At 35.0% G+C, this 18277-nt stretch overlaps 1 protein-coding gene across 11 annotated transcripts in view; it reads left to right on the top strand.

Annotated features, from left to right (window-relative positions):
• The window catches only part of ABCA13 (ATP binding cassette subfamily A member 13), a 189818-nt gene extending 174564 nt beyond the window's left edge, over positions 1-15254 (top strand). For 7 of the 11 annotated variants that reach the window (XM_072034942.1, XM_072034938.1, XM_072034939.1 and 4 more), the window contains 3 exons: positions 11206-11311; positions 12485-12622; positions 14162-15254. In XM_072034942.1, the coding sequence (XP_071891043.1) occupies positions 11206-11311; positions 12485-12622; positions 14162-14251 (334 nt within the window). In that variant the 3' untranslated portion in view covers positions 14252-15254. Of the gene's footprint in view, positions 1-7262; positions 7301-11205; positions 11312-12484; positions 12623-14161 lie in introns of those variants that run through there. The other 4 variants (XM_072034941.1, XM_072034937.1, XR_011807700.1 and 1 more) reach the window with 4 other exon arrangements.
• Positions 15255-18277: the final 3023 nt, after the last annotated feature.

The raw sequence follows: 18277 nt of genomic DNA, 5'->3' as shown, positions 1-18277 counted from the left end.
CCTTTGGATAGAACTGTAGGCCCTTGCTTCTCAGCTGCATTAGCATGATAGGCCTGAATCTTGTTTACCTTAATGTACTCTTTCCTTCCAAGTTTGTTGTTGTTGTTGTTGTTGTTTGTTTGTTTGTTTGTTTGTTTTAACAGCAAAATAGACCTTCAGACCTATGAACAGGGTGGTGAAAAGAACTGAGGTCTGCTTTCATATTTGTGCTTGTTTATCTGGAGGCAGGAGAAGCTCTTTCAGGAGTTTCCACTTCTTTTGTTTCTAGTTCTTTTTCTTTGCTATCTAGTCCATTTTGACCAAATTTCAAAGCATAGAAAGGTCTATTGTCCCACTAGCTGAAGTAGTTTAGTACAACTCCAGGCACCCTTATTCCTTTTGCAGTAAGAGACAGATGTCTGTAGAAGACAACGTAGACCTTGGGCAGGTAAAAATGCTTTTTGAAGATGTGCATGTCCCCAGAAAAAGGAAAACAGTATTACTAGGTTCTTAGGCACTATGATAAATGTGGTCATTCTCTCTCTCTCTCTCTCTCTCTCTCTCTCTCTCTCTCTTCCTCTCTCTCTCTCCCTCTCTCTCCTTTTTATTTTTATTTTTTTTAATATTTCAGATCCTCTGGAGGCTGTGTGTATGTCTGTCTCCTCAGCTTGACCATGAGGGGGGAACATTCCACAAAGTTTAGGTTCACCATTATCCTCTCAGTGACTCTGTCATTCTTTTGCCCCTCCTGATGTTTTCTTTAGCAGCATCTTTTCATCCAGCTTTTTTTTTGAAGTAATAAATCCTAAACATACTCATAACTATGCACCATATTCATATAAATAGGAAATTTCTTGATTTTTCTATCCTCTCTCTCTAGATACTCTTTCAGGTGGAGAGAGCTGCTGGGATTGTTCAGCCTGGAGAAGAGAAGGCTCCAGGGAGACCTCATTGCAGCCTTCCAGTATCTAAGGGGGGTCTGCAGGAAAGCTGGGGAGGGACTCTTTGTCAGGGAGTATGGTGATAGGATGAGGAGTAATGGTTTTAAACTAAAGATTAAAAATGGTTTTAAACTTTAGATTAGATATTAGGAGGAAATTCTTTACTATGAGGGTGGTGAGGCACTGGAGCAGTTTGCCCAGAGAAGCTGTGGATGCTCCCTCCTTGGAGGTGCTCAAGGCCAGGCTGGATGGGGCTTTGAGCAACCTGGTCTGGTGGGAGGTGTCCCAGCCCATGTCAGATGGTTGGAATCAGATAGCTTTTAAGGTCCCTTTCAACCCAAACCATTCTATGATTCTGTAATATACCTCTTTAGGATCACAGTAAGAAATTTAGTGCAGAAGAATAAACTATGTGACATGCTGGAAGAACACTCAAATTATTTCTAAGAACATCAAGACATTTACAGATCAGCCATTCACAAGTCAAAGCTCTATCAGCTTCTCTTTTAAGCTCTCCAAACCAAATTAAAGATAAGAATGTTTGGTAGTCATATTCATAGTAATCATTTTCTAAATATATCTATCTATGACACAAAACCACTATGTACTAGGATTACATACTACCAGCAGGTTTGTGTTTCTTGTATTGCCATGACTTTAAAGCAAATCAGTAGCATTCATGTGGGTTAATATGTACACTGGACACCTGTATCACTAAAGCTTTCAATTGAAACTGTGTAGGTGAAGCTGCACTAAGATTTTCATTTAAGGTAGGACTAAAATCCCTTTAACTCCTAGCTTGTGGATTGATTTAGTCTCCAACTTTTCCACACCTATTGTTCAGGAACCTATTAATTTTTTCTAAAACTTTAAAACCTTTTATTAGGATAAAATAATCACTAGCTTTACCAAAGGATTTAATTAAAATTATACAGTTGTCTGAATTCTCACTGACTGCCTAATTCATTTTCTTGGCTTCTGAGAGCAAAAACAAGTGTAGAGAGTGTAGTCTTAAAACCTCATATACAAGCAGCTGTTAAAGCTGCTTTATTTGGAAAACTTTTGATAAGTGCTGGCGAAAAGCCAAAAAATGTCCTTGAATTCCTATTATTATGTTACTTACTCTAGTTTCAGGTCTTCCCTCCAGACAGACCAACTGACTGTGCTTTTCTTCACTTGTCCATACAGTGCTCCATTATAGACCTCAGGTTATCACACAACTAATAAATATGGTAATCGTTAAGGGTTTAAGAAGTCTATTACCTCTGTATAATTCACCTTCCAAACCTATATTAGGACAATTTCCAGATATGTTACCATGTGCCTATCTTGCAGAGGACTTCTCCATCTGCACGAGAGAAGCAGGATTCCTTTACTTACTACTCCAAACCACTGAAATAATTAAGTTTTAATTATTGTAATTGTAATTTTCTCGCTTTCCACTCCACCTGTGATCATCCTTATCATCCTGAAAAACTTCCAGGACCTGAAAGAGTTTAACATTAACACCTTTGAGTGTATTTGTCCCTGCCACCTTTTCTGAGTAAAAAAACCTATTTCTTTACATTTTATTTAACAAAACTCTTTCATGAAGCAATGTAAGTGAAAAAAGCATAAGAAAAACTAATCTTCCTGCATCTGACTCGATCTAAATTACTCATACTATAGAAATTTGTTTCTTGAAGATGCTTTTGTGTGTTATGTATGTGGATTAATCATACTGGCAATATACTTAATATTAACAAGCAGGAATTGTATCAAAAGAAATTCATGGCGGCCATCATTGTTGTAGAGTATTATGGTTTTGTGTTGTGTTAGATTTTACAACTCATGATTTTTTATTGTTCTCTTATTTATAAGCAGCTGTTGATATCTTTGGTCTATCTTCAATTTTTTTCTACAAATTAGATTGAACAAATACTTAAAAATCAATTACAGGTAATCTAATCTAGCTTTGACTGGATAAAAGAAAAAAAATGTAAACACTGTATGAACATTTAAACCAGAGAACTTTCATAGGGGTTTTATTTATGATAGAATGACTCCTAGATATTAAGAAATTACCATGGAAGTACATTTTAATATTACGTGTGATAGTATTAAAATCTTAGGATTTTTTTTCCCTCTTTTATATGTAGCTACATTCACTAAAATAACATTTTTCTTCTCTTTGTGGGGATTCTATCTGTCTTGATGGAAACCATCAGAATTGTTTTATTTGCTTTTCTTTTAGTAGCATTCCAGCCTATAAAGTCTAGTTATGATTGTCTTTTTGATGAATGTTTGATGAAGTCTTAATGGGTCTTCCTTGGAGCCATGTTAAATTTCCTTCTTTACTGTGGTGGGAAGTTTCAAGGATTCAGCTTTCTTTCTCAGTACACTTTCAGCCCTTGGCAGATGGAAAAGACCATAGTCTTGGACTGAATACAGGTTTGTCAGATGGCAGTACAAAATTCTGCTATGAAGGCTATGAGTGAGCTCCAGGAAGATGCTAATGTGCTTTTTAATGTGCATAAAAGCTTCATAGGGTTATAAAAAGTGACACATGCTGCTTCTAATGTGTGAGACTTGTTTAATTTTTCCAGCTCTTGTACAAGCCTGTTACCAAATGCTCACCCAAAAATGTCTCCTCTCCACAGTTGAAGGTATTTTAGATTTTATTCCCAACTGTTGAGCCCTGACTGATTTTATCTGTTTAAACATTTAAAGTACCCTCAAATGTTTCTCACTAGTATGAGTATTAGACTTCTTTAGAAGAGCTCTATTTATTATGTTTATTTTTTTTTTTCAGGTGGCAGATTACTGAATAAGGCCAAAACAGGTGTTAGCCAGGAAGAATGAATTGAAGAGTAATTTCCAAAAAGTTAGCATCTTAGTTCTAGATATAGTTTGTATGAGATAGATGTGTTAGCAGTTGTGCCTATTAAAACATAATTTCAGCTGACTCCTGCCAACTGAGTCAATTACTCTAAATTGTGAATGGATTACATCTAAACGTTCTCTCCAGTATTTTCCATTATACTTAATGTTTTTTTAAAAAATCACAGAAGCATTTCCATGTTAGGTACAGCTGGCCAATCCTATGGGAACAACATTTTGAGTACCATTCTTCATTTTAGGGCCATCTGGACAGACTTCTTTTAGCTGAAAAACCCATACCAATTTTTCAAGTGCTGGACACACATCAAGTCATTGCTCAAATTGTATCAGCAAGCCATCTGATTAAATTACCCAGCAATTAATCCGTTTGTTATAGCAGTTAGAATGGAAGATGTGTTGCCAAGCTATTTACACTTTACATTTTTTTAGAAGGTTGATTAAGAATGTTTTATTGCTTTTCTCAAGATAACTTGCATGTGGATTTCTTAAATGGAAAAAAAAAAAAAAGGATTAAGTTTAAAGATCTCATGAATATTTCAGTTGTCATTGGACAGTGTGTTATCATACTAACAGGAATATTTGCAAGTGACTTTCTTACATGCCATAAAATGTAGAAGCGATGATATTCAAAAATATATTTTTTATTCCTGTTGATAGACAACATAAATTCCTTTTGTACATAAAAAACTTATTAAGGCAGTAAATGTGTATTCATGCAATATATCTATTTTTAAATCTTCCCAGAGGAAATCTTTAAGAAAAGAGTTCTACAACTTTAAAAGCATATGGATTGTTAGTTCAGAAATCAGAGCTAGCTTCATACCCATAAAAAACTTTGTGCAACATTAGTTCATCCCTACTCCGTATGTACATCAGAATGCAGTTTTGGGGGGTGCAATTTTATATGGTGTTTCCTGCAGGACACTGCAATATAGCTGACTACTTGTATTCTCTTCCCCTACCATGTGATCTGTGTACCATCTTTACTAGGCATTTTTCAAACCTGTCTCTAAATATACTATTATCAGCATTCATTAGAGCTGTGCTTTGTAAATATTAACATCTATGTTTTCAATGATACTCCCAGGAAACAGGATTTGAAATAATTATCTCAATTTTATAGAGATGTAACTGGAGCATGACAAATATGTTAAAGTTAAAAGATTTTGGGTAACCATTCTGAGCAGTTTATGACTAAATATTTTAACACTACATAGTGCTTGGTGTTTTCAAAACTACAAAGCCATTGCAATTTTCAGCTGTAGCAGTGAGTGTTACGAAAGTACTATGAATTCCTTCTGCAGATTGGAGTCCTAGGTCTCAAGGTGAGCACTTAGCAGGGTAGGAAGCAGTAGTGAAAAATGTGGTTTGAGTGAATTACCACAGGTCACACAGGTGTACTGGAGTGGAAGGGTAGGATTTGCTTCCACAGAGCCATTCTTATCCACCAGAACGGTGAAGCACTTCTCAGCCATCTGCTATCTTACTTACAATATTTTCCAGATGTTTCAGTAAACAAAATCACTTCTATGAGCATTTACCTCCAGTTTATCTTGTAAACCCTTCATGGTAGGGATTTCTATAAGAGATACTATGCAGTGATGCAATTAAAGCTTATATAATAATGTAGATATTCCAGTTGTTTAAATGTGGATTTCAGAGCTGGCCTTCATTCTAACATTTTTTGAACTTGAGAATTTGAACTTAAATTGTTGATAAGATCCTTTTATTGGACATCTTAGTGTATAATATTTGGATAAAAAAACAAATCACTATAAAAAACAAACTGAAAACAGTGACACAAACACACAGATAACATTATTTCCTTCTGCTTTTTTGACTGTTGAGCCCCAGAAGGCACCTTAAGGAACTGTTGTTCTAGTTCTTTGTAGGCTCTGCCATCAGCTTTGCATAGAATTACAGTGCTATTCTTTCTGTTTCGCAGGAAATGCCATATGTAAGTAAAAAAAAAAAAGTGTATCAGATCTCTGATACTTGCCTGTATGTGCAAACACAAGCACATATACATATGTTTGTATTGGGACAGATTTTGTGTGCATACAGTTGTACATACAATTAATAAGATTTTTTGAAAATTTTACCACATATTTGGATACCATACCTAAGCATTTAAAAGCCTGAAATTCAGAGAGCAAGGTAATGTTGTACCCTGCATTGTTCATAATCTGAGATGATCACTGTTATTGCAATGATATTATTAAATATAGAAATTTACTTTAGGTGACTTGGTATGAAAGCCTGGAGTATATGTGAACATAAATGCATGTACTTGAACAAATATTACTTGTTGTTTTAATAGCTGTTTCTATTGTTATCCTGGAAAAATCATAATCAGTTAAAAAAATCAATTAAAAAAAGATGAAACAATCTATGAATAGTATATGGAAGATAGATTTTATAAGCTAGTTGTTATTGCATCTAATTAAGTTTTTATTGTTTGTTCAGCAGCACTGAGGTTGTTCTGAATAATTGCAGAATGAATTTGCATTTTACAAGTCATACTATTTTTGCATTTGATATTAACATTTTTTTTTAAAATAAAGCAAGTATTTCACATACCTCAAATTTAGAAACCTTTCTTCTATCTTAGATACTATCTTTCTCTACCACTTAATATTGAATGACCTGAATCTATATCCTGTGCCTGAGTAATCATATTGGAATAATTGTTGGCTTGTCTAGATGAGACTTTATGGAAAGCAGAACCTTATCTGTTTGTAAATGAATGCAAACTGAAGCATCGTGGCAAACAGCTCAGTAACAAATTATTCTCCTTCTTTGATTTATGGCATATATTCTAAAAGATGCATTTCCTTTCAAACGTTAAGTGCCAATGTTCTTTTTATTTTTTATTTTGTTATTCAATAATGTCATTTTGGAGTATTCTTTTAATCACTCAGACTAGTGCATATATAAAATATGCACATTATATTTCCAAAAGTAAACTTTCTGTGAGCTGTAATTTTTATGTGTGTGTATAAATATATACTTACATACATACACACACACACACACACACATATATACACACAGATGCCAAAACTTAATAGCATAATATTCTTCAGGAAATTTAATCTTTGTTGAGTTTATTTTAAAACAACAACAAAAAACATATGGATTATAAGATATATATATGTATTTTTCATCAAGGCTTAGGAAATATGGCCATGTTCTTGATCTCCTGAGGTTGCATTCAGCAATTTTGGTGTGGGGAAAGAAGAGTTATGGGTTTGGAAAGAGTGTGATTCAAGGAGCTGGTCATACTTGACTCTCTTGTAAATTAAAATGGATGTTTCTAGATTAGGTTTTGTTTGTTTGCAAGCAAGCAAATTCCTAACAACTTTAAAGGAAATAATTTATAATAGAGATATAATAAAGATTATTGTAAAGCAAATAGAAAGAAGTCTGCTGATACTGCACTTTATTTTTTACCTTTTACAGGTAACAGGATGTCATGGGCTATCTCTGCAAAATACTGGGTTAGTACCTCTAGGGACCCCTTGAGACCATCCAAGTGTAGGCTTATCTGAGTACAAGTCATGTTTTAGGAGTTTTTCTTGTTCTCACTCAAATCTCTGACCCAGGACCTCTAAAAAATGGGCAGAAAAGAACATTGAGAAGTTAGTATTACTTGATTTGCTTTAAGTGGTAGCCCCTCCACTTGGTATTTATGAGAATTTTTAGACTTTGGGCAACTGAATGTACTTCCGTTCCCACTGCAAGGCTAGGAGAAGCCCGAAGAAAGCAGGTAGGGGACTTGCTCATCGTTATAAGTTTAGCTACACCTTACTCCAGTGTGTGATTGCAGTTTGGGTGGACACACATGTGAACTAGCTTAATACTATCTATTATACTATTGGCAGCATGGCTGCCATCATGGCTACATCAAGGGCAGCAAACCACTTCCAAAAATAGGGGAACTATTTGGGAAATTAGCCCAGGCTGTTCATACTCAGCTCGTCAAATTCTGGCATCCAGCATATCCTGTATCAATGAGTTCTACAGTTTTCCTATGTGCTATATGGAAAATTAGTTTCTCTTACTGAATTTGAATTCCCTTCCCTCTGATTCAATTTGATGCTCCCTGGTCTTGCATGAAAAACAGGGTCATAGCAGAGTGAAGAAGCAATCATTAATTGCATTGTCTAGGCCAGTCATGATTTGGGGTACCTTTCTACCACCTACACATCTTTTTTTCTATGCTAAAAAGTTATAGCCTACTTTGTAATTCCTGATTGTTCCGTTTTACAATTGTGAAATTGTTTCATTCCTTGTTGCCATTTTAAGTTCAATTTTTCCCTTGTCATTTGAGCTTCTCAGTGACCTTGAAGACCCATGCAATTACACGTGTGGAGCAGTTGGATGCATTTTGTAGTCTTTGCTAAGTTCATGCTTCTTCAGTTGATGGTGTTGTTAATACCCAACTACTTTACAATCAGTCCGGGAATGTTTGTGTTAGTTTCAGTCTTGTAGTTGCATTTGAGTAGGTAAAGCACTCAAATAATTCTCCTAGAACTGCTGATGAGGTGAAAGTCAAGCTTAAACAACTAGCTTGACTGAGAGAAAAGAGAGAAAAGAAAGAGCAAAAATATTTTTTGTTAGAATATGTGTTTGTGTGTGTGTGTATACACAAATAAAAATGCAGGTGTTGTTAAAGTGAGTGATAGAAATTAGCAATGGAAAATATCTTTGTTGAATAGCTTTGAAGAGATGGTGATTCTTTTGCAACAGATGGCTGCTGAACAGGTGTGCTGGCTCAACTTATGCCATTTTAATGATAATGTTTCCCTCCTTAGGTCTTGAACTATCAGTTGTTAAAGGTTTGATTCTAACAGCACTAATCAAACCAGATTGTGCTTTTCCCTGTAATTCCACTTTGGGTTTCTGAATTAATTATATAGTCTGATTCAGAGAGGAAAACAGAGTGAAAAAGAATGGTCAACTCAATTTCCACTGACTCAGTTTGCTACGGAAAGCAGCTTGCTGATTATAGTAAGGGGAAATGTTTATTGCTGATCAGCTTACTCTGAGCTGCTTTACTGAAGTGAATTATAAAATCAAGGTATAGAAGCACCATAATTTGACTAGCCAGAAGAGAAAAAAATCTTTTAAAGCTTTTTATATGTACTGTGCTGGTGTTCATGCTGTTCACAATTTAGAATTAAACTGAAGTTGCACAGGCTTCTTGGTCTTTGCTAATCAGAATTTTGATCCATTTTCTTTGGAAACTTCATTTCATGCAACAATTTCATTTTACGAGACCGTTGAACATCTCCATAAGCCAACATTTTTCAAACTGTGATTCAACAGTGTATGGCTAGAAATGCCAGAAAACTGATCAGAATCAGTGGTCTCTTGTAAAAAGTTGCCTCAGGTTGGCTGTCCATCTAAATTTGAAACCCTTGTTAACTATATCCATCTTTGTAACATCTTTTTTATTGTCACATGTATATTTGCAGGGAGGATGCTATGCATTTAAAAGATTTAATTAGAGATCTATTATGTGTTAGTAAATCATTGTGAAGCAAACCACCCAGCCACTGCTTTGGATTCCCTTTAGTGTAACAGTTCTGGATCCCTTTAGTGTAACAGCACTGTTCATCTGTCAGGTCATGCTGCTCAGTGAATAGCTGGTACTGCTTGGACTGGAGGGGATTTATTCATATAATGTCCTTTAAGAACAAGCAAACAGGATACTGAATCAAGAATGTTTCTTCTTACTATAATTCAGTTGGTTCAGCGGCTGTATTTGGCTAAAACCAAAATCAAGTCCCTCCCCCCCTCCAAAAGCAAAACAACCAAAGGCTTTATAACAATGGAGGTACAGCATAAAATAAAAGTTAAAGCCCTTTTGTTGCCCTATATGTACTATAGATGAGGGACATAAGGTGCTTCACGTGAAGTATTTAGCTGGCAGTTACTGAGACAGTGGTTAAACCGGACATGTCTCCAAATAGTCATTATTTTTGTTACACTTTGATTGAGATTCTGTAAACCATATTTTCTATATTTGAAAAGGGCAGCATCATAAAGTATGCTACAATATTTACTTCTGCTTTGATCATGTGAAAACATGCTTCATAACTGTAGGATCCAATTAATTCGGTCACTACCCTGAATCACAGAGGTGTACCCAGGAAGGGGCATTGGCATGAGGGATCAATATGGAGGATAGGAAATAGAAACAGAAGAACTGAAGTGAAGGATTTGGGGAGGAGTGATTCTGGGATTGGAGCCTGAAAAGAAATAACATTGGAGTGAAGGATATGGGAATGGTGGAATGGGAAGGCAGAGAAACCACCAAGTTTCTGGAAGGATGTGGACATGCAGTCAGAGCTCCCTGTCTCCCTCCCAGATCTGCCCTTCCGTTACTCCTGGACAACAGAGAGCAGCAGTGGCTTGGTGCCAGTAGTAAAGTCCCAGCACAAACCCATGCTGAGAGCATTGCCATGGGTGAGAGGAAAGCTCTTCCGACTTGGCTCTGGCTGGGCTTTTTTCCCTAGTGAATAACCAAGCCAGAGAAGACAACAGGAGGGGGTGTAGCTGCATGGAGGCATGCAGCAGCCCCGAGTCACCCCATCTCTGCTGAGCTCTGCCCTTACCCCCAGTGCTGCATAACTTCTGTCACTTAAGCAATATGTGTGAGGCTCCGGTTGCCATTTTAGTGTTGGTAGATGTACTGGAACTTCAACAACAGGTAAATTTAATAAAAAATAATGTGTTGGTTAGATTGCCTGTACTTAACTTTTATCACATCTATATTAAGAGAGAAGTTCATCTGCTAAATTATTTTTTGAGACAGATTGTGTGGCCAAAGAGCTAAAGAAAATTCATGAACTTTGCCATCTCTGTAAATACCTGTGTACTTTACTTTTTGTATATGTAAAAACATTTTGTACACATATTTGCTGAAATAAAAAGTGGTCTGCTTTGTTAAAAGGTTTGAAATACTGTTACATCATTAAAAAAGTTAAAATAATTGATTTTTTTTTTTCTGTTTGTAACTAGTAAACTTCATAGCTTTTTTTTTTTTCTTTTTTCTTCCTTTTGCTAACTCTTCAAAGCAGTGTTGTAATTAAAGTATATTTTAGTTAGTCTAAGGTACACTGTATAATAAAATATAGTATTGTAACTAAAATCTATGGATAACAAATTTTTTTTTTGCTTGTTTGTTTCTATTCATTGCCATTATTTTAACAACTTTGTCATTGAAATCAGTGTCTGCTTTTAATAGTATAATGCTAATATCCCAGTGATAATGCAATGGGTATACATGATGTTGTTTGCCATAATCATTACAGGAAAATTAAATGAAAAAAAAATATATTCTTCCTGACTTCATAGTGTAGATGACTGGATCTATGTTTCTGCATATCATTCTCAGGTTTGGAGATGGCTATTCTGTCAAAATTTGGCTGAACAAAGAAATAAGCTCTCAAAGAATGATTCTGGAGTGTCTACAGTTGCATTTTCCTGGAGCACAATTTAAGGTACAGCTGAAATTCCTCATCATAGGAATTGGAGTGAATTGTGTTTCTAAAACAAAATTAAGTGTGGGCTGATAAGAACAATGTATACATGTTTATATATATTGATTTATTTTTTTTTTTTCTGGAGAAGTATGCATGTGCATATTTTCATTTCCCTATTAAGCAATTTTTTAAAATCTGACTTGGAATATTGATTAAATCAACTCCAAATGGTCATTTAGGCAACATAAACAAATAGGTCCTTTCGCTGAGTAATACTTTTCTTGTGATTTTATTGTTGACCAAGATAAACTTGCCTTTTTGTTCACCTGTATGAATGAAGTGAGTTTGCTGAGAGTGTAGTTAAGGTCCACAGCTGGCAACCGTGTCTTTACTCAGATTCTTTTATTTGATATGAAACCTTACAAAAGACCTATAGCAATTAGATTCTCTCTATATATATGTTTTTTTTTTTTTTTTTTTAAATATATATATTTTTCCCAGGAAGCTTACCAATAAAGCACAGAATTAAGAGAGAAAGACTTTTCTCTGGCTGAAATGAAGTTTAATAAATACATAAATAATATTGAAAAGCATCCTACTGCAGAAATTGTTAATAAGGATCTTTAATATCCTATCAATTACATTATAAATTTTCCTTTGTTTTCATTTATATCTGTGTTCAGTGTAAGAATCAAAGTCGATCTTATGATGTACAGAAGCTCAAAACAAGCACACAGATTAACAGAAATTTTCCCTTTCTTAGATACCAGCCACTTGATTACATAATGATGAGGGAATCCAATATGTTTTTGTTTTGTTTATAGTTAAAGTGGGTATGTGTAAGCCTACCGGTAAGTAAATTTTGGTTTACTGCCTCATGTCTTCCCAAAATCCATTGTATCAGGGCTACCATCAATTAAATTTGAATCCTATAACATAAAAGTGTCCTAAATTTATATATCCTTTATGAGATTAACAAAATGTCATCTCAGAACATGCACTAAATACGTATGTCCTGAGTAAGAGCATTTCATTTAGCTACCAATGCAGGCAAAATATATTCTTATTTAAAAGCTTATATTGCTAATTTGCAGTGAAGGTCTACTGAAACCAGACTGGTTAAAGCAAATACAGCTTCATCATCGTGTGCATTCACTTTTATCTGTTTTTATTATTTTTACTTCTTTATAGGGACAGCATCTTAACCTGCTTGAATACCACATCCCTCGAAGTGAGGGATGCTTAGCTGAGCTCTTCAGAGTCCTAGAGAACCACAAAGATTTTCTCCAAATCAAACACTACTCCATGAACCAAACCACGCTGGAACAGGTATTTTTTTATTTTTTTTTTTAACCGTAAACATTCTGTGTTACTGTAATTATTGGTGCATTAAAATCATTTGCTGGATGTATGTGATAAACCAGCAGTTCCAGACTATCTCAGATCTACACAGTAACGTGAACCCTACTGCTTTTACACTGCAGGTGAGCACAGTCAAAGCAGCACATGAAGTCACATGTTTGTATTATATGTGCAAGCATAATTACTGATTAGATGCATCCCATTCTGTGTAGGATGAGAAGGCAGGACTGTGAACAACGCTCCACAGTGCAAAAGTTGGGATCTTACCAATACCCTTCAAAAGACTGAAGAAGTCTGTAAATCACAGTAAACCATAGGCTTACAGGACATTTTCCTTTGAGTTTTTGTTTGTTTGTTTGTTTTCAGTGAGTATTATGCTGCACAATAGAGAATAGTGGAAATGCACAAACAGACAGAAGAAACAGACAGAAGAGACCCCACTATTAACAACTTATAAATCCTGTTTGGGCAGAAGGAATAAGAGAACAATAGCAAGGGTGGGATTTCTGAGTGGCTGTGATATGTTAGAGCATTCTTGTATGCAACTTCTTGTTATGTATTCTGCAAACCAAGGGAGTCACATCTAGTCAAAGCATTAATTTGTATGATAAATGGTGTGAACGTGTTCCTTTACCCTTGTGCAAATCATTAGTGAAATATTCTGATTTGTACTAATCTTTTAACTGCTTGTAAATTATCTATTCACTGAATAGCTGAATGTAAGATTATTTCAGCCTCATGATTGTTCGGGAGTTGTTCACTCAAGCTTACTTCCTCTGCATTATTCACGGTGATTCATCACCTCAGTCACCTACTCTTGCTTCTTCTCCCTGACTGAGTGTCAGTCTTAAACAGGAAAATAGTTCTCTTGAATAACAAACATCCTTATTATACACCCTGTTTGTTTGCATATGAATAATATGATCATTTGAATCAAGAATAGCCATCTTTCCCTCTCCATTCCTTGCTGTCAAATAGTTATGTGATTTAAAAGTGAACAAGTCTTTCTGTTGTAAGATCTGTTCAGAAAAAATAATAAAAAAAAAAATATATATATATCAGGGAGGCACATGAGCTGTTGAATCACTACTGTGTAGTGTTCAGAAGTATACCTTTGCCTTGAAATATCTGGACCTTCATCTGTATGATGGTGGTTGATAGAAACAGCAGGCTCAAGTTCCTCTGGCATGCCGTTTAAATGCAAAGTAAAACAATTATTTCTCAGTAACTTGTGTAGCAGTAAAATATGATTTTCATATATAAGTTGGTAACTCATTTTACCATTGTTTTTATAGTTCATCAACCACTGTGTTAGCTGGAGAGGTGAAGAGGGATTATTTATAGAGTTTACAAAACATATCTCTAGGGGGGTTCTTGCAGCATAAACTATTAATTTTTGTGTCAGAAAAGCTTAGAAAAGCAACTGAAGAAAATCACCATCTACGTCTCCAAAGTTTTTGTTCAAATACTGTTATTTTGAAAGTCCTACTTTTTCTTGCCTTACAGGTATTTATTAATTTTGCCACACAACAGCAAGGTACCTCTCCTTCTTCACAGGAACCTCCCATCGTTCGTCAAGACCACCTGCCAGTCTAGGCTCAGAACAGGATAGAGCTTCAGCAGCATTTGTGTATGTGTTTGTTTGTGTATATATACACACACATTTTTTTATGTAATAAAACTTTCAGCTTTTAACAGTTTGTGAGTGAGAAGAATATAGTAGGAGCAAAGGTGAGTTGGCATTTGTAGTCCAGAAGGAATGATACAAGTTCTCAGTAAAACAAGATTAGTTACATGCAGACCAAAAATCTGCCAGAAAGTAATGCTTTGAAATGAACTGGAATTTTATAATACACGTAGCCTAATTAATGCAGCTTTGTGTAAAAAAAAAAGAAAAAAAGCTGATCTGAAATGTCACTTTGTATAGTGTATTTTTTATTTTATTTTATTTTATTTTTTGTGGTGGATCTATATTCATTTAGCTACAATAATTTTCTCTTGCATGCACACTTAATAACTGATTTTTACATGAAAAAGGCAAGAAAAAAAATCATTGAATGGTTGAAATAGCTAGGCTATCACCCAATATTTGTATTTAATAGCACAAATTGAGAACCTTTTGACTTCTGCATTAATTCAGATCTGTGTTGTGACAAGCTAAATTAGCCTTTTTATTGTGTAAAGGATGCACTATATTCCATGAAGGTTTATGTTAAAGAGGGTATTAGTGTACTAGTCTGCTTCCCAGTTATGTTAAGTAAATTTAATAAGGCTTCATAAATCATACTTGACAATGAGTTTTCCCTTACGCCTACAGGTTGCTGCTGGAGGAATTCTGAAGTATCTTTTTAATGACCTATTTCCTTTTCCTCAGCTTTGTTTTTTCTTTTTTTTCTTTTTCTTAATAAAATGTCAAAATTCTGTTTAAGGGACATATTAAAAAAAATAAGCTAAGCATTCAGACATTGGTCAATAAACTTTTCAATAATTGTGTATTTTGGTGCTAGATACTTCATATGAGGCAATGTCAAAGCCTTCAGCCTATGCACATGTAAAAGAAATGAATAAATAAAATAAATGAATATGAAAATAAAATAAATGAATTAAAACTCCTTTTGTTTTGTGGAAAAAAAAATAATGAAAATTTTTGTGACGTAAGCTGCTGGCTTTTCCAAGTCAAGCCCTTTTGCAATTCTCTAAAAGACTTTGTGGGACTATATTGCTCAATAGTTGGAACTATAGAACTCTTGACTTGGAAGTGTATTGCTGGGTTCTGGGGTGGGCAAGGTAGGTGGGATCTATACCTTGAGATTGAAAAATCTGATTTTAAAACATTTTTTTTTTTTTAGTGCTAATGATCTAATTCCCTGCTGTACAGTGATGAAATATTAAACAACAACAACAAAAAAATGTGTTTTAGGATTGTCAAGCTGACTCAGAGACTCCTTATTAATGCTTTTACTAACACTTGGTTTGTTGTTGTGGTTTTGTCCCACTTTCCTTTTCTAAAATTAGAATTTAGGTTGCCTATTTTTATAAAGGTGAAATGAAGTCCTAAAGGAAAAAAAAAAAAAAGTGAAGACTTGACATACAGACTTGTATGTATCTATAGATCAAAGCAAGTGAGTTTATGAAATTACTTTATTACCCTGGTACAATGGGATGGCTGTGTTTGAGGTGAAAACAATTAACTTTTTTCTGAATAAGGTTTCTGAGGTTTACAAACAAAACAAGAATGGTCAGTCTTCAGTCTTAGCAATGTGTGAAAGAGGTAGGGGGCAAAAGAAAAAGAAGGCAGATGCTGGAAATTTCGGCAGAAACAGGGGTATGCTGAGAGTGGCCTACTTAGGGTAGAAGAAACTGAATGTACAAGGCACAACCAAACATCTTTGAGTCATAATCTGAATCCACTCAACAGAAGAAAGCTTCTGGAGCTGTTGCTAGGATGGAAAAATAGAAAGGAAAGTATGGAAAGAAGATGTGCATCGGTCTTTCCTTTTTTTTTTTTTTCTTCCTTCCCTGTTGCTATGTTTATATCTGTAAATTGGTGGCATTATGAATTATGATCGATTGTTTTTTTTGAAATTATTTGTATTGTTTAATAATCAGTAATATCTCTGTCTTTCAAACATCACAAGTCTTTAAAAAATGAACCATACATGAGGAAATTTAGAAGGATGGTTTTGGGAAAGGAGAGAGTGTCAGTTGTTGGGGCATAAGGCAGCCTAGCTTAAAGGTCCCATTTGTATAGAATTGTGACAAGAATGTCGATTTCTGCCTAGGAAGTGTGACAGGGAGTTGAATTAATAAAACAGTCCTACTGCTTTCTTAGACCAAGGAAGCATTAAAGTATACAGGACTTGTGTGGTGAAACTGAAAAATGGTGGCCTAGCTGAATGTGTAGATAGGGGATCTTTTTCAGGGTTTGGCTGTGTAACACTAATTAAATGTCATTTTTTCTTATTAAAATGTGAAAGATTATATTAGTGTAATAGATGAATACAGTAAATAAGGTTTACTTCAGACTGATGGTTGAGTAAATTCAGTTAACAGTGTTTTTCTTTTTTTAAATTGCTTCATATGCATCTCAGGAGACCCAATTTAATTCAGGCAAGTAGCAAACAATGTTTGTCTCCCAATCCTTTATGGTTGAAGAAGGTCAAAATCTAATTGAGTTCCAGTGTACTGGGTTCTGTCTCAGAGGACATTTTCCATCTCCTTGAATTGCTGCATTCCTGAAATATGTAAGTTTCAAGACCAGTTTTTGAAGATTTTTTTTTTTAATTAAAAAATAATCATAATAAAAAAAGTCCTAAACTAGGAGTCTGGACAGAAAAAGCCATTTATATGTTAATGATGAAATAGTCCTTGAATTCACAGAGCATGCAGAAATACCTCTTCTTCTGACACTCCTGAATTTTGAATCAAAGACGGCTGAGGATTCAAAACAGTAACTTTTCTTGTGAAGACTTTTGATAGGGAAGATATTTCAACTGGTAGATTTTTTTTAGTATGCATATACTCCCTTGACCCCGGGTCTTAAACTGGGATTAAGCTTGGAATTAGGAAATCAACTGAAATTCTCAAATGCTCAAAATCGAAGCTGGGGAGATGATTTTCATACTTTAAGGGACTATTCCATTGTGTAAATCAACAGAAGAGCTTCTGCCAACTATAGTGTAGATTATTTCAGGCCCTAGCTTAACTTTCATAAAATTATAGAATAAAGTGGTCAAAAATAAACTGTAGGGATGAACCTTAGATCAAAGGAACACAAATTCAATAAAGGTGGTGGGGTGATGGGAGTAGTGGACAGGACGGTAAGACTCATGAACTGACATTTTGCATCCTACTTCATATTAAATTTCTGAATACATTTCTGCCCTGAAAAACAACAACAACAACAAAACCCACCGTATTTCCTGGTTTGATTCAGTCATGACTGAAAATGTTAAATTTCTTTCATGGTAGTGGAAATGTGTACCCTGACTGGGATGATGATGGGAGTCTTTTTTGTTTGTTTGTCCTTATGAAATTTGAACAATTGGGGTCTGAAATCTCCTAAATTAGTGAGTTGAATCTGGCTCTTGTTGGAGCTGTTCAACTCGTACACCAGTCTAAACCTAATTTAGCTAAGAATATTACTTTCCTGGTCTTTTCCTAGTAAGTAGAAAAGCTGACAGTTTCTTTGATTCAGTTTAATGTGATTTAATCTTTTTATGTCAGCACTTTCAATTTTTCTTTCTAAAGAATAGGGAGATCAAAGCTAGCAATGTGAATATCTTGCTTTAAGTGATTGAAAGCCAGCTAGGTCAGACAATTTGCCTGAGATCTACAGTAACTAAAGTGAAGATGCTTCCTGAGTTGCATGTTAGGTACTTGCAAATAAAACTAATGCTGCAAGTGCAATGGAATGGGGCAGCATGTGTGAAGCAGAAATCACAGCTATCTTGCTATTACAGAGAAAGCAATAGTCTGCTGCTTTCACCAGGCAAGGTTCTGCTGAATGTTTTAACAGATGAATTCTCCATGCTGAATGATGATATGGATCACTGAAGAAACCAAAACATTTTTCTTCTTTATTAAATTTTAGCAATACAGTGAATATTGTTTCAGCAGTGC

The sequence above is a fragment of the Anas platyrhynchos genome, chromosome 2, assembly GCF_047663525.1.
Source record: "Anas platyrhynchos isolate ZD024472 breed Pekin duck chromosome 2, IASCAAS_PekinDuck_T2T, whole genome shotgun sequence".
NCBI classification, from domain to species: Eukaryota; Metazoa; Chordata; class Aves; order Anseriformes; family Anatidae; genus Anas; species Anas platyrhynchos.
This window is presented reverse-complemented; position numbering and strand designations above follow the sequence as displayed.